Source organism: Triturus cristatus, chromosome 3_2 (genome assembly GCF_964204655.1).
Source record: "Triturus cristatus chromosome 3_2, aTriCri1.1, whole genome shotgun sequence".
Classification (NCBI taxonomy): Eukaryota; Metazoa; Chordata; class Amphibia; order Caudata; family Salamandridae; genus Triturus; species Triturus cristatus.
Genome location: NC_140584.1, coordinates 509,142,345 through 509,158,641, shown reverse-complemented (window position 1 = coordinate 509,158,641; position 16,297 = coordinate 509,142,345). Strand labels below are relative to the sequence as shown.

The 16,297-nt window shown below is 52.1% G+C and overlaps 1 protein-coding gene across 4 annotated transcripts in view; it reads right to left on the bottom strand.

Annotated features, from left to right (window-relative positions):
* USP47 (ubiquitin specific peptidase 47) overlaps window positions 1–16,297 on the bottom strand; it is a 1,403,064-nt gene that overhangs the window by 1,116,317 nt on the left and 270,450 nt on the right. For all 4 annotated transcript variants that reach the window (XM_085648190.1, XM_085648191.1, XM_085648188.1 and 1 more), the window contains one exon: window positions 476–589. In XM_085648190.1, the coding sequence (XP_085504316.1) occupies window positions 476–589 (114 nt within the window). The remainder of the gene's footprint in view (window positions 1–475; window positions 590–16,297) is intronic.

Sequence of the window (16,297 nt, the reverse complement as noted above, 5' to 3'; positions counted from 1 at the left end):
GGAAGTGGTTGTTGCTGAAGATTAGGATTTCGGTTCGGTCTGTATTGAGCTGGAGCCAGTTTTTCATCCAAGAAGCAACGTTGCTCATGCAGTTGGCGAAGTTTGCTTTGACAGTGCTGGTTGAGTCGTTAAGGAAGAGGATGAGCTGTGTGATGTTAGCGTAGGATACTATGTTGATGACGTGGGCTCTGACAATGTCCGTGAGGAGCGACATGTAGACGTTGAAGAGTGTTGGGCTAATCGACGATCCTTGAGGAACTCAGCAAAGGAGTTTCTTGGGTTCTGAGGTGTCTGGGGGGAGGAGTCCAAGTAATTGAGTTCTGCCCATGAGGAAGGAGGACATCCACTTAAACTCCTGAAACTTTACTTTAGGATAGCTAGGAAATTTCTTTTTGTTGTGCTTTAGGCCTTTGACAAATGACTGAATGGGACAAGCAAGACAGCAAGAATGAAAGTTGAAGAAAGGTTCACTTACCGTCATTAACTGAGGCTGCTCTCCATCTTTATCGGTCAGTTGCAAAAAATTCTTTTTTCCAGCTTCAAAGCCAACATCAACAATAGATTTGTCACTTCTGTAATCCAAAGGTGCCTAACGACAACAAAAAAAAAAAAAGAGAATTTGTTTCTTATCCCTTGGACTCACTTTGGACAGCAGCAAAATACACCAAACGTAATTTTAATACAAAAGTACAAGCCATCTCAAACACTGCAGTTCACAGACAAGCATTAGGTTCTAAATCTGCACTTGCAGCAGAACCAAAATTGAAATCTCAGTCCAGATTTCTTTTTTTAACTACCTAAAAATGTAGAACAGCCTTCCCATTCAAGGAATGATCATATTTTTCAAAGCATCAGTTCATATTTTATGATAATAAATTACATCCTGAAGTCTAGTATAGTGTTCCAAAGACTGTACATATAATCATATAAAATATTGCCCCATTAGCTAAATCAATCATAAATTCGACTATTTAACTCTATGTGTACACAAAAGTTTAAACATTATAACTAATAGTAACAAAGACTAACAGATGTCCGGACTCGAGCACATTCGTAGCAGGATACTGAGAAAATTTAGATGTTCAAGGAAGTACGATTCCCTCTTAACGCCACAAAGGAACAAATATCTATGAAAGCAACTGACTAATTAAAAAACAACATTATAAGGGGCGTGGCCTAGCGAGCCACAATGGCGGACGTGAGTTAGGCGAGCTCCGTCCAGCCCATCTAAAGATCCTTTAATATCCTGGTTCCCCCGACATCATCTATATCCGGAAGGGGGGTGTGGAGACGCTGCCCCCCCCCCCCACCCCCCCCCCCCGAGCGGACACCCAACAGAGCTCCGGGGCGCCCGAGCGCATGATCGGCGGCGAAGTCGCGCCACGCGCGGGACAGGGACTTGGGGCATTATTGAATCCGGGGAGTCGCGTGCTGTATCCTGGAGGCCCCTGGGAGCAGCGGGTCGCGTTGAGCCCGGCCCCGGGAAACACCGTCAGTGCTGGGCCGGCAGGCAGGCAGGCAACGAGGGCGGCGGTGAGGACTGGAAGCCTGCGGGACACAGAGGGGGCATAGCAGAGCCGACCACATAAACGGGAGCCTGAGGGTGAGATACGTGGGACCCGCCCAGCGTCCGGAGAAGGTGGCGGCAGTAGTGGAGGACCCAACAGAGGGTTCTTGCCCCAAAAATCTGACACGGTGCATTGAGGGCTGGCGGTGGGGGAGCGCTGGGGGCTACGGCAGCAGGAAGGATCCGGGTCCCTCTCCCCCCCCCCCTAGCCCCCTCTTCATCGGCCCGGCGCAGGGAGATGCAGAGTGATGGCCACCGGTGAGGACGACATCGGCCCCCCTGGAGTCGTGGGTCTCGGCGGCAGTGGCTGGTGGAGTCCTGACCCCATCTGCGTGGAGGAGGCTGTCCACGCGTGTGCTGCCACCTACTGCGGATCGGGGGCGGTGGCCCCCTCCTGGACTTGCGTGGCAGCCTAGGCGGGGCGGCAACTGACGACACGGCGGCCGGGCTGCGGAGGTGAGGAGAGAGGGGGCGCAATATTTACGGCGGACCAGGGGGCAGCCCCTTGATGGGGGAGCAGACCAGGACCACAGCGGTGACTCCCCCAACACACGCAAGGCAGCAGCTGAGAATCGGCAGAGCACCCTAGCGGCAGAGATCGGCGGCACAGTCGGGCCGCGTGAGGTGCGGTTGGGGATCTGGGCTCTTGGCCCGGTGGACCGTTGTGCTGAGGGCTGCCCGCTCCGAGACAGTCGGCGCTCGTGGCGATCAGTGCGGCCACTAAGCAGTCGGCAGGATCAGATTATTTCGGCGGAGCCTGTCCTGCGTGAGGTCCAGAGGGATCAGAACCCTAGAGGGGACTCATTGGGCCCTGTGCCGCCGCTCCCGTGATCGGCCCTGCCGCTTTTGACTCTGTGGGTGTCCCCGGAGGCGGCCATGACGAGAGACAAGGGCGGTGGCTCCGCTCGCCTTGGCCCTATTGATAAATTCACTGGCCCGGGGGTAGCGGCTGGTGCAACCGGGGGACTGCTGGAGACTATCCCTGACAATGCGGCCCTCACGGCAGCCATAAACCAATCCAGGGACATGCTCGATGCCAAGATCGGAGCAGTTGGGTCGGATGTCACGCTGCTGCGCCAAGATCTGCGCAACGCTGTGTCTCGCATCGCGGAAGCGGAGACCTGGATTTCTGGAGTGGAGGACGATGTTACCACGCTGAAGCACAAAATGGCAAACATGGAAAAGATTCAGCGGGGATTGGCGCTTCGGGTAGAAGATGCAGAAGGACGGGCCCGGCGGAACAACTTGAGATTCGTGGGTTTTCCGGAAGGTTGCGAGGCAGGCAATATGGAACGTTTCCTCACGCAGTGGCTGGAAAGTTGGCTCCCGCCGGATGCTGTGTCGCGTTGCTTCGTGGTGGAGCGGGCCCACCGGGCACTGATGCAGAAGCTGCCGCCGGGCGCACGCTCGCGGCCAGTAATAGCAAAATTCTTGAACTATTTGGACCGTGATGTTGTGTTGAAACAGGCCCGACCTAAGGAACCGCAGCTCTATGAAAATGTGCGCATCTCAATATTTCCCAATTACACTCGACTAGTTCAGCAACAGCGCCAATCATTCATGGCAGCGAAGGCCCGGCTGAGAGACCTTAAGCTTCCCGTATGCCTTGTTTATGGCTCGCTTGCGGGTGGTGTACCAATCCCGTACTGACTTCTTTGACACCCCGGAGGAGGTATTTAAGTGGACTGACGAAACGGTGCGGGTACAAGTGCCTACACCGCCTGGTAGGGAGTCGGACTCCTCCTCCGGAGAGGTGGCCCGGAAGGATCCGAAGGGACGGCAACAGAGGTGCGACAGGCAGTCACGATCCAGGAGGCGCTCTGTATCTGGTGGGGTTTCCGCGGGGAGAGGCCCGGAGCATGGACACTGATTTTTGGTACACGGACGCTTGGAATGGGTAGGGTGCAGGGGGGGGGCGGGGGGGGGGGTCTCCCTGGCCCTCAATGTGTGTATCCTAGTCCTTGTAATGTAATTGTCGGGGGAGTTAAGGTGTGGGATGGTTCTCTGCCGGGCTTGTACTGATCGAGATTCTGCCCAAGGATCATGGGCTGTGAGTTGGGGATCCATTGGATGGGGCAGTGCCACTTCCCCCGTTGGGGTCTATGTACTAGCCCCACCGCGACAGATGCTTCAGAGTTATTGAGGTATGGGGTGGGGTGTTTGTTGGGGGGGGGGGGGGGGGGGGGGAGTGGTTATAGATTCCACGTCGCACTTCCATTGTGGGTTCATGATACTATTCATATACCCAGTCGCAGTCCTCTGCTTGTAAGGTGGGTGAGGTCCCCTCCCTATGGCTAGCACTTCGTTGAGGGACACGGGACTCCCAGGCACACTCCGAATTATAAGCTGGAGCGTCAGAGGGGCCCTTGACAAAATTAAGCGGGGAGCAATATTGCATCAGGCCAAAAGGGCTCGGGCGGATATCCTCGTGCTGCAGGAAACGCACCTCTTAGGTACGAAGACCCCATGCCTACAGCGATATGGGTACCAACAGATCTTTCATGCAGGATTTGCGAGGGGATCCAGAGGGGTGGCGATACTGGTCCATCGTAGGGTCCCATATATACATGCGCAGCAGTGGATTGACCCGCAGGGCCGCTATCTATTTATTTGGGGTACGGTTGGGGAGGTCCCCTTGATCTTGGGTTGTGTGTATGACCCCCCCCTTGCAGTGTTCTCTTGTGGAGAGGGTACTGGCCCTTTGGGCCGATATGCTCTCTGTAGTGGGAGGGAACTGGAACGATGTTATGGACCTAGCCAGGGACCGGAGTGGGGGGGAGGGTGGGTCGAGGACGGGTGGACCCACGAAATTAAGCTCCCTGGTGGCTAGCCTTGACAGGATTGATGCCTGGTGGTGGACTCACTGCAATAGGCGGGAGTACACATAACTCTCAGCGGTTCACAACTCCTTCTCAAGGCTGGACTACCTATTTCTTACCCGGGCGAGGGCTAGTAGAGTGGTGTTGGTGGAGATCCTACCCCGCGGCCTCTCTGACCATTCTCCAGTGTCCCTTGAGTTGGCTATGGGCAGAGGGCGACAGCCCTTTCGGTGGCGCCTCTTGCCGTGGCACCTGCAGAATGTAGCCTACAGCACGCATATGAGGGAAGTCATTGCTGATTACTTCATTTCAAACGAGGGGTCGGTATCTAGTGTTGGGTCATTGTGGGAGGCCTTGAAGCCCACTCTACGGGGTGTGGATGTATCGTGGTGTTCGGCGGCTCGCAGCAAGCGCAGGGAGGAGCTGACACGGGCGGAGGCCTCCGCTGAGGCACTCGAACGGCAGGCCAGGGAAGAAGGGGGAGGGCTGCTGGTGAGGCAATTACTCCAGGCCCAACAGTCTTGCGCTGCCCTTCTGATGGACAAAGCTCGTCAGACTTGGCTGGCGACGCGTAGAAGAATATACCAGTGGGGGGACAAGTCCGGAAAAATGATCTACCGGCTCTGCCAGGGCGCCTATCAGGCCCAGGCCCTCCCGGGTTTATTGGATGATAAAAGGGCACTGATCACCGACCAGCTACTTATAGCCCAAAGCTTTGCTGCCTATTATGCAGATTTTTATGCCCCCCGGGAATGCCTGCCAGCGCCCACCGTTGATAAATTCTTAGCTGATCTGCTCCCTAAAGCAGTATCTGATGAAGTGTGGGATCGATTGGAGCTTCCATTAACGGAGGAATAACTCCGCACAGCCTTGTGAGAGCTTAATTCTGGGAAGGTGCCCAGGCCTAATGGGTTCCCGAGCAAATTCTTCAGATGCTATAACACGCAATTGGCCCCATATTATCGGGCCGTGGTGGAGGAGGCCAGGAAAAGGGGCTTACCCCCCCCCCAAACTGGAGACACGCAGAAGTAGTGGTATTTCTTAAACCCGGACAGCCCCCGGATCAACAGGCTTCGTATCGCCCTCCTTAATGTGGAGGCAAAGATCCTGGCCAAGGCATTGGCCAATCGCCTGCTGCCACACATATCGGCTCTTATACACCATGATCAGGCTGGGTTCATGCCCAAGAGGGCCACCAGACATAATATAAGGCGGGCACATGTGGCGGTGGCGGCTGTTCGGCAAACTGGGGAGCAGGCGACGCTCCTGTTAGCAGACATGGATAGGGCCTTTGACTCTGAGTTGGGTATACCTGTTTGCCTTACTGCGCCGACTCAACCTGGGCCCGCGCATCCTATCCTACCTTCAGCTCCTCTATACAGATTTAACAGCGACGGTGCGGGTGGTGGGGGCGGCATCTACTATCTTTCCAATACAGCGGGGTACACGGCAGGGATGCCCCCTGTCCCCATACCTGTTCGCGCTGGCAATGGAACCACTGGCGGCGTGGGTACGCATGGATGCGCAGGTCTGAGGCTTTGAGTGGTCTCCGGAGGTATCGGACAGAATCGCATTATATGCGGAGGACGTCCTGTTTTTCCTTACGGAGCTAGATGTGTCGGGCCGCGACTCCTACGGATCATGCAGATCTTTGGGGAGACGTCGGGACTCTATATGAATCCTCGCAAATCTACACTGTGGATTCTGGGGGACCGCTCGAGGCCCGGCGCGAGGGATATTCAGCTGGCTGCAGGTGGGCTGAAATATTTGGGGGTGTTCCTTTCGGAGGTACCGGCGTTTTCTTGGGAGAGCAACATAGCGCCGGTGTGGGAGAGGATCCGCTCGGATCTCAAGACCTGGTCTCGAATGCCACTGACGCTGTATGGCAGGTCAGCAATATTTAAGATGGTGGCGCTGCCTAGGCTACTATACCAGCTGCAATATCCGATCCCGCCTCGATGGTTCCGGCAGGTGAATTCGGTGTTGGGGCAGTTTCTGTGGGAGGGGGGTAAAGTGCGTGTGGCCCTTAGAACATGTTTTCTATCCTCTTATTGCGGGGGAATTGCGTCCTCGGATGTCCTGTCTTACTACCAGGCCTCGCATCTCCTGGCCCTCAACGAGTGGTGGTATGGTGATAGAAGGGACCCGGCGTATGCATTGGAGCGGCTGCTTATGGGGCCTAATACACTACACACTATCCTGTACTCGGCGCCTATGCGCAATAGCATGCCGTCGGCCACGCGTGTGGTTTTCCTGATCTGGCAGCAAGCATTGCGTCGGATGGGTTGGTGGAATGTCTTGACTGAGGAGCCCCCCCCCTCTGGAATAATGGGCGCTTCCCAGACCTGGTGGCGCTACGGGGCTTCCGCGGATGGGATGCTATTGGCATCTCGACATTGGGAGACGTTAGGTCTACTTCACCTGGGCCAGACTGTTCCGAGCTGGCATGATTGCCGCTCCGGATTGCCTTAGATGCGGCCGGGAGGAAGGAACATTGCTTCACACTACTTGGCACTGCCCTTCCCTAGACCGGTTTTGGAGGGGGGTATTTACCTGCCTGTCGGAGGTACTGGGGTGGGACATCCCACGAACGCCAAGAGTTGCGCTGCTGCATGTTATGGAGGGCATTGGGGGTAATGTCTATAAGCGACATATCTTGCGGCTTGGCCTTACACTAGCAAAGCGGGACATCGCCAGAGCATGGAAAGCACCTCGGGCTCCATCTGTGATCGCATGGAAAAATGGCCTGGATTTCTGTATGGGTCTGGAACAGCCTATATTTGTGGCCAGGGGATGCCCACGCAAACATTATAAGATATGGCAAAGACGGGCGGACTACCGGGGGATGTGGCTGGAGCAACCAGTGGAGGAAGAGGATCATTTATGGGGATAATTCTTCAGACTAGTCAGGTTGGGGGGGCGCCGGGCTGAGGGGGAAGACGGGGGGATACATCTTATTGTGATACGACTTGGCAGCAGGACTTTAAGGCTGTGGAGGGGATTATATGGACATGGTGCGACGTAGGGGAAAGGGTGGGGGGCGCTGGGGGGGTTTGTTATAATTTGGGACAATTTTGTGGCATTGCTGGATGGCAGGCATACAAATAGATTGCGTTAGTGACATGATGCAATGTGATTTCACTGACGAGTCTGATACATAGGGTGCTGTGATGTATATGCAATCGACATATAAAATAAAATATGTTTAAAAAAAAAAAAAAAAAACATTATGGGAAGACTAGAATACCTCCTTACCTATAAATATTTGCTGAAAATACCGAACATAGACAGAATCAACCTTAGATGGCCCTGGGCGATTTCGCATATGTAGAAATTGGGAGTCTTTATAAATTAGGCAGACACAGTGAAAATGACAAGAGCAAATATTAAAAATTATAAAATTGCCTAGCACGTGACCCAAAATAAACAAGGATAGCAAAAGTACATATAACAATACTGCCTAAAAATACACGGGTATCAAAACGAAACCCTCACTGTGAGAGTTAGCAACGACGAGCCATACAAGATCACCTCAGCCACCTAACTTATTCCAGGATAGTAGTCATCTCCACAAGAAAACAGTCAGCCAAATGAGCTGATGTGGGATGTCAGCAAAATATAATGGCTCCTAAAATGTGCGGACTGCTAAACAACAAACATAGAAATGTTATGGCTCCAATACTGAAAAGTGTCGCTTGCTAATGGTAACAGAAAAAAGATGAAATGAAATATCCTGTAAAGAAATGACGTGGCTATGAAAGAGTGGGGGAAAAAACTTCAAGGAAAACAGAAAAGATCAATGTGGCCATCCAGGTGGAGGAAAGAGCGTAGCCAAACGTCCCAAAATATAAACAAACAAAATCACATCAGAAAAGGCCCTACTTCCAGTCAGGACCTTCGGAAAGCTGTGGACCAGATCACAGAGGCAGAAACCAGGGTCTCCACGGTGGAAGACACTGTGTCCACCCCCCAGAACAAGGTCGACAAACTCACCATGGTCTCAAAGGAGCTGGCTTCACGATCGAAGACGCAGAAGGTAGGGCGCGGCGCAACAACATCCGCCTGGTGGGCTTCCCAGAGGGTTGCGAAGGCACATCCATGGACGATTTCCTCTCTGGTTGGCTCAGGACACTGTTGCCGCCTGAAGCCATGTCCCCCTGCTTTGTGATAGAAAGGGCCCACCGCACCTTGACTAAGAAGCCAACTCCAGGGGAGCGGCCGAGTCCCGTGATCGCCCGGCTCCTAAGTTATGCTGATCGCGATACCATCCTCCGCTTCGCCCGGCGCCACAAGGATAAAATGATTTTTAACTCTCACACAATCATGGTCTTCCCTGATTACACCAGGCTGGTGCAGCAACAGCGTCAATCCTTTGTTGCGGCCAAACAAAGGATCTGAGAGCTGAATCTATCATATGCGCTGCTGTTTCCGGACAGGATGAAAGTGGTTTACAATGCCAAGACTCACTTCTTTGACTCTTCGGTGCAGGTCTTCGCCTGAACTGATGACATACCCTTAAGCTGCACACGCAGCCACAGCTGGACTCCAATTCTTCGCAAGGGTCTCATAGGAGGGACCGGCAGGACAGACGCACCATCGAGACATCCCAGATCCCGCTCTAACTGGTGAGCCCATGGTCAACCTAAAAATGGTGACTGAAGCAGCCCTGGCCAGGGGGTTTGGCTTTATTTTCTTTCTCTGTGTGGTGCTGTCTTGCGGCTGCCGCTCCTTACTGGGCTGTATCAGATCCTGTAGTGCTGGGGTCATTTGCACCGGCTCTGGGCAATGTCGGACACTTCACGCCCTTGACATTTTGGGGAATGTTGGGTAATGTGGGGTTGGGTGGGCTCCTTTGGGGGAAGGGGGGGGGAGGGGGACAGCTTGGGTCATCACATTTGGGGCCTGAGACATGAATCCACTGCGACAGGCACTCCTTGTTATTGGAAGTATGGGGGAAGGACATGTTGGGTTTGCGGTTGTTGGGTTTTCTGTTCTGCGCACCAGATACACTGTCACATGCTACGCCACAGTTCCACCATCGCTCGACGCACACTTTGATGCTTGGGGATGACCCACAACGCAGGTAATTCTCAGTTGGGAGAACTTCATATTCTTTCTTGGAATGTACGGTGATTGCTGAACAAGAATAAACGGGGCCGGTGCTTCGATTAGCGAACTGTTATTCAGCAGATATCCTACTGTTGCAGGAGACCCATCTCCTTGCCTTACCAGATTTTGGTTTGCCACTGTTTACCACTCCGGCTTTATGAGGGGCACGCGAGGCACAGCGATTTTAATCCACTGTCGAGTTCCTCTCCACATTACACAACACTGGTTGGATCCCGGTGGGCGTTTCACAGTTGTCTCGGGCACTGTTGCCGGCGAACAGATCACATTTGGGAGTGTTTAAGTCCCTCCGCTACTAGACCAGATGTTTATAGATAAAATTACACAGCTTTGGGGGAGAGGGGGGGGGGGGGCCTCCCCGGCGAACTGATGATACTGGGTAGAGACTGGAACGACACCAAGGCCCCACAAGACAGATGGCGATAAATGCCTCTCGATAGACCTCCCCCCCGTCTCCAAATTGAATATGCTTGCACATACACTGGATTGGTCGGATTCATGGCAGGCATTCCACCCTACCGAAGCGGGGTTCACATATGCATCGGCGGTCCACCCCACTCTTTCACGTCTCGATTACATTTTCCTCCCACATAGCTATATACATAGAGTGGCACACACATCCATTTTGCTCAGAGGCCTCTCAGACCATTCTACTGTTCAACTTAAGATGCGCCTGCAGATCCACCGGGCCCCATATAGGTGGCGCATGTCCCCATTGCTCCTCCGGGATGCCAATTATCAGGAGAAGTTACATCATGCGATCGCAGACTATCTCAGTTTCAATATGGGCACCTCACCGTCTCCTTTCACTATCTGGGAGGCTCTTAAGCCAACCATCAGGGAGGCGTACATTAGTTTTCGCACCGGGGAAAAGCGGCAGTGCTTGACACAGGTGAGGGAACTAGAGGCCCGTCCGGTCCAACTGCAGTCCCGGCTGATGGAGGGATCTGATCCCAGTTCCCGTCGGAGTCTTCCGCATGTCCAATAGCTCCACCAACTACATACAGACAGTGCCAAGGAGGCATGGCTGGCAACCCAGTACAAAATTTAGCGAAGGGGCAACAAGGCCAGTCAAATGCTCCACAGGTTATGCCAGGTCCAGTTGACCCCGACACAGGTTCCCCTAGTGAAGGCCCAGGACGGCAATATGTGTGCCTCCCCTGAGGACGTGGTCCAGGCCTTTGCTTCCTTTTACACTGCTCTGTACGAGGAGCGGGTGGCGACAGCCGAGCCTCTTATAGACAAATTCCTCTCTGACATCCCCCCTCGCCGACTGTCCAATGAAGTGTGTGACGTGCTGGATAGCCCTATCACGTTGGACGAACTGCGGGCGGCGTTAGCTGAGGTACACCCAGGCCGTGCTTCGGGTCCAAAGGGGTTCCCATACGACTTTTCACACCCACACATGGCGACCCTGGGGGTCCCACTTACTTGGGGCACTGCACGAAGCCCTGGAACAGTGCGTTTTGCCACTGGGTTGGCAACACGCCAAAATTGTTGTTTTCCTTTAACCAGGTCATCCCCCGGATGACCCAAGATCATACCGTCCCCTACTACTAAATTCCGAACCCAAGCTTCTGGGGAAGGTTCTGGTCGGCCGCCTCCGTACCTGTATTCCAGACCTGGTACACCCAGATCACTCAGGCTTTATGCCACAGTGCTCCAACAGCCACAATATCAGGCGAGCTCACAATGCTATTGCAGAGACCCCCAGCCTGGGTCACCCCACGGCGGTCCTGCCGGCCATCATAGACAAGGCATTTGACTCGCTGAGCTGGACTTACCTTTTTGAACTCCTGGTGGCCGTCAACCTGGGTCCCCGGTTCATAGCTTATGCAAAGTTCCTGAATACGGATATCACGACCTTGGTTCGTGCGGCCGGATGCTGCTTGGCCCCCTTTCCTATCCGTAGGGGTACACGTCAGGGGTGCCCCTTATCCCCACTCCTATTCGCCTTTGCGATACAGCCTCTGACCGCGTGGGTGCGCCAAGACCCCCTCATTAGGGGGTTGGATTGGTCACTGGAACACTCACAGAATTGCGCTCTATGCAGACGACGCCCTGTTCTTCATGTCAGACCTCGGGGTATCATGTCCTCCAAATTCTCCGTATCTTTGGGGAGACCTCCGGTCTCTTTGCCAACCTGTCGAAATCTACGCGGTTTCCTATCCACGGCGAACAAAGGAGCCAGACCTGGGCTTCGGAGCTGATTATCGTGGAAACGGGTTTTAAACTCCTTGGGGTCTTTATCTCGCGTTGTCTTACCGCTGCCTGGGCGCACAACATTGCTCCACTACTCCCGGCCATTCACAATGAAAAGACGATTTGGTCCCAACTACCCTTATCGTTGTACAGCAGATCTGCAATTTTTAAAATGGTGACCCCTCCGCGCCTACTCTACAGGCTCCAAAATAATCCATACCCAATCCCCCCCCCCCCCCCCCCCGTCGTGGTTTACCCACCTCAATGCACTTTTGAATAGATTCCTCGGGCAAGGGGGTGCGGTTTGTGTGGCGCTCTCAACGTGTACACAGTCCATGTATTGCGGGGGTATCGCGGCTGTAGAAGTTCGCGCGTACTACTGTGCTTCACACCTCCTGGTGATTAATGAGTGGTGGTACAGCTTTCAGACAGACCCGGCCTATGCCATGGAGCGGATTGCCATGGCGGATACTCCTCTGCTCCATCTCCTATACAGCGGCTCGTCCCTGGATGCGCTCCCTCCGGCTTGCCGGATAGTTATCCAAACATGGAGGCGGGTGGTTCGGTCCAAGGGCTGGTGGGGTAGGCCGACGGGCGCCACTCCCATCTGGCAGGGTACTCATCTGCAGTCGGTTTCTGCACTCTTGGGATTCCGCAAACGGGACCTTATTGGTATATCTACGCTTGGGGACATTATGCAGGGGACCACTCTTAAATCCTTTCAAAGGCTGCAGTCTGATTTTGATCTTCATAAATCGCAGTTCCATCGCTATCTGCAGCTGTGTCACGCCTTGACCACCCTGATTCGGCAGCTAGAGTCTCTTCCGGAGTTCCACCCGCTGGAGGGCCGCCTGATCGGGGATCTTGGGGCCCACAAAATCCGGCAAATTTATCAGACGCTCAATACCCACTCCAAGACCACTATTCACAAAACCCGGGTGTCATGGGCAACTGATCTGCCGGTCTTCACAGACGACGACTGGGCCGAGGCGCTGGCTAGCCCTCGGTATGCCGCAGTCTCTACCAGATATAGACTAATCCAATTTAAATACCTCCACAGGGTATACTACATTCATCTTCAGCTCTGGAAAATGGGGGCAATCATGCCCCCGGTCTGTCTTCGCTGTGGTGCAGACGAGGGGTTGTTCCTTCATACGGTGTGGGGCTGTGGGGCGCAGCAGCTATTCTGGTCGGGCATGTTGTCTTGCTTAAGTCGTGTTCTGGCGTGGGATAGCCCGTCGGACCCCAGACTGGCGCTCTTACATAGCACGGAAGACATTGGGGGGAACCTGTATAAGAGACATCTTGTTTTTGGGCCTCGCCTTAGCTAAGCGTGACATAGCGCAGCATTGAAGGACGTGTCCCCACCCAACGTAACTAACTGGAAAAAGACACTGGACAGGTGCATGTTTGCAGAGATTGTGGTATTTCAGGCGAGGGGCTGTTCTCAGAAGTATGGGAAGATTTGGTCTCGGTGGGCCGATGACAGAGGTATAAAGCTGCCTTCAATGTCACAGTCCGCCACACGTGATCCTGAGGAAATATGAATTTTGTGATCAGTTATGTCCCCTATCGTAGACCCCAACGGCTCCATGTGCATGCTATAAGTACATGTATGTTCCCTCCAGTTCCAGTTTTGAAGACGCAAATACATGTGCGTCCACCGTCAACATGTCCTCTTTCAGATCCGCCATGAATGGGTCAGATATTCTATTCCTAAGTATGAAAGGCCACCGACTTTATGTGGTTCAGTTTCCACATTTTACAGATTCAGGCGAGTAGGCCCTGAATTCTGTCATCAAGCCTTTTCCTGCCTTCTGCCTCTGAAAGCTCCAGTCTGAGCCTGCATCTGTATCCATGAACTTTGTCCTACTCCCTGCGCGGCTAACGGTGCCTGATCCAGCATATTGCCTGCCAAAAACTGTATTTCACCTTCAAGATTATCTACTCCGCTCCTCATCCGATGCATTCCTGTCTAGTAGTTTAGGTAAACATTCCTCCAGCTACCGTGCAAAGGGCCAGGCCTCGCTGTCCACATGCAAGTAATTCATAACCCCGTTACCATAGAATATTCCTACCCCCTCGCATCTCATGTAGACACTTAGACGCTTGTACACGCACTAACAGTCAGTATAGAATAGATTCTATCCTAGAGACCTTTCCTTTTGGATAACACAGTTCTTTAAACATAGGATATTAGATATGATTTGGGATTAGGTTGACATGACCCCCAGACTTCTGTCTCCACATGTAGAGCTAAATGTCAAGTCCCCTTCACCCTCTAGTTGCACGTCAATCACACGTCATGCGGCTGCGCGCGCATCTCTGCCAAATATTTCTGCTGACATTGCAGGATTCTTTTATGGATCCACCCACTTGTGACATCATGTATAATGACGTTTATTAAATTACGCCCATATGACCGCCTCTATTAGTTACGTATGCACAGTTTATCTGTATTATCAGCTGTTACGCCTCTTGCATCTGTTTCACTGTAATGCATTTTCTATAAAACTGCTTATCTGTCAATAATGTATGCCCTTCCTTCCTGAACTTTCGTGGTGATGGAATAGAAAGCCTACAATTCGAATTGTATTCCTTTGTATAGGAATAAAGCCTTTTAAAACCTCTAATACCACGGATTCTGCCTCTTATATTTACTGAGTTATTCTTACTAGACTTTACCGCATAAAAAATAGTACCGGTAATGAAATATTTACCACATAAATTGGCGCCCGAACAGGGACACTTTCTCATCTCACGCGCCGGCGGTGCGTTGCAGGCCCGGTCTCCTGCCACAGCTGAACGGACAAAAACGCGTACCTGCAGGATTTCCTGTATCTCCCTCCGGCCAAGCGGGGACGACTGAGGCTGCGATCAACACCCAGACGAGGCGGTGAGAAGTGCTAAGTATCCCGACCAGAGCCTAGCTGAGAGAGCAAGATCCGAGGTATACAGAGGCCCACCAGGTTCCGAAGTTCCGAGTCCAGTCGAGTCCAGTCCGGTCCAGTTTCAGTTCCGTTCCGAGGCCTTCCGTTCCGAGCTACCCGGTGAGTACCATTACCGGGGAGGCATTTAACGTGCACATAGTCTGTGCCGGTCAAGACGGTTTTGGGTACACAAATCCGGTCTGCACTGTTTCAGCAGTGTATCTGTACTGTTTAGCAGTATATATAGTATGTCTTGCATATAAGTAAGTATTATCTAGTGTCAGTATTATGTCAATAACTAGTTTTCTATTAGTTATCATTGTTCGTTAAAACTGTTAAATGTTAAATGTTTTAATACGTTCTATACATTGTGGTGTGAATGACTGTTCATTATTGTGTTTATTTGTATTAAGTGTGTTTAAGATTAAGTAACCAGATCTAAAAATGCCGCTCTTTTCGAAACTAAGACAGATCAAAACTAGAAAAGGGGTACTCGAAGAAGCTGTTCCCATTCCACCTAGGGACACTTCAGGGTACTTTATGTATCATAAGCATGGCCTAGATGCCGTATTATTTCTTGATTTATGGGTGGACTACACCAAAGAATTACCAGAGAGTCAGAGATGGCCCGCAGCGGGGACCTGGGATGCAGATTGCATCATGAGAGTAGAAGAAGAATTATGGAAAAAGAAAGCCAGACAGTCACAGAAAGATGCCATTGAATTATGGCGTAAAGAATCATACAGACGTACAGAAAAAGCACTCAGACAGGAAGAGAAAGGTAGAGAGAATTCAAATAAAACTCGAGAAAATCTATTACTTGAGGAAGGTACCCGAGTAAACTCAGAACAAGTAGATAGACAAAGAAACACTCTTATGAATGGTATGTATCCTCTTCTGGCCGAAGGGTTACCCAAGGCTACCCCGGAAATACCAAAAGACTTAACTTCTCCATTGCTCCCGATAAAAGTACATCCCAAAACACATCCCAAAACAGCAAAGGATGTTTTCCTTTCCTCCTATTTAGATGACGTAGCTCCCGAGTATGCTAATGCCATACCACCCACACCGCTTGCCGATGGTGTTCAACACCAGGAGCATCCGTCTGTATCCCCGCAACTACAAACTCCTACACAAGTTCCCACAGGTCCGTCCGTTTCTACAGTTTTTCCCGCATCCACAATCTCTATCCTACGTCCAACGAATCCTTTCGTGCCTAGCACCTCAGACGGTGCTACAGGAGGTACGACAGACATGTTTGCCACCCCGCCGCGAAATAAACAGACCCTTAGAGATTTAGCACTCCAACGTACACCCCAACTAGCGACATCCGACATGTTTAAAGAACAGCTTGTGGATTGTAGATACGACCCAGTACCAGGTAGACAGGATAAATTGCTCATATCATCACTACGTATAAGACGAGCTACATTATATTTAATGACGATACCAGGAATGGGTGAACACCTAGACGAAATATATCGCTTTGTCCAAACAGGGCGAGGTCCAGAAAGTATTAACGAAGCTCTGGAATACCAGAAAGTGGATGTACAAAGACAACTACTACGTTTTTTCATAAATTGTGTAATTAGGAATCAAGACAGGCCCGGGGCAGATCACGATACCATGCAAAGACTTGTCAAATGGGGTCA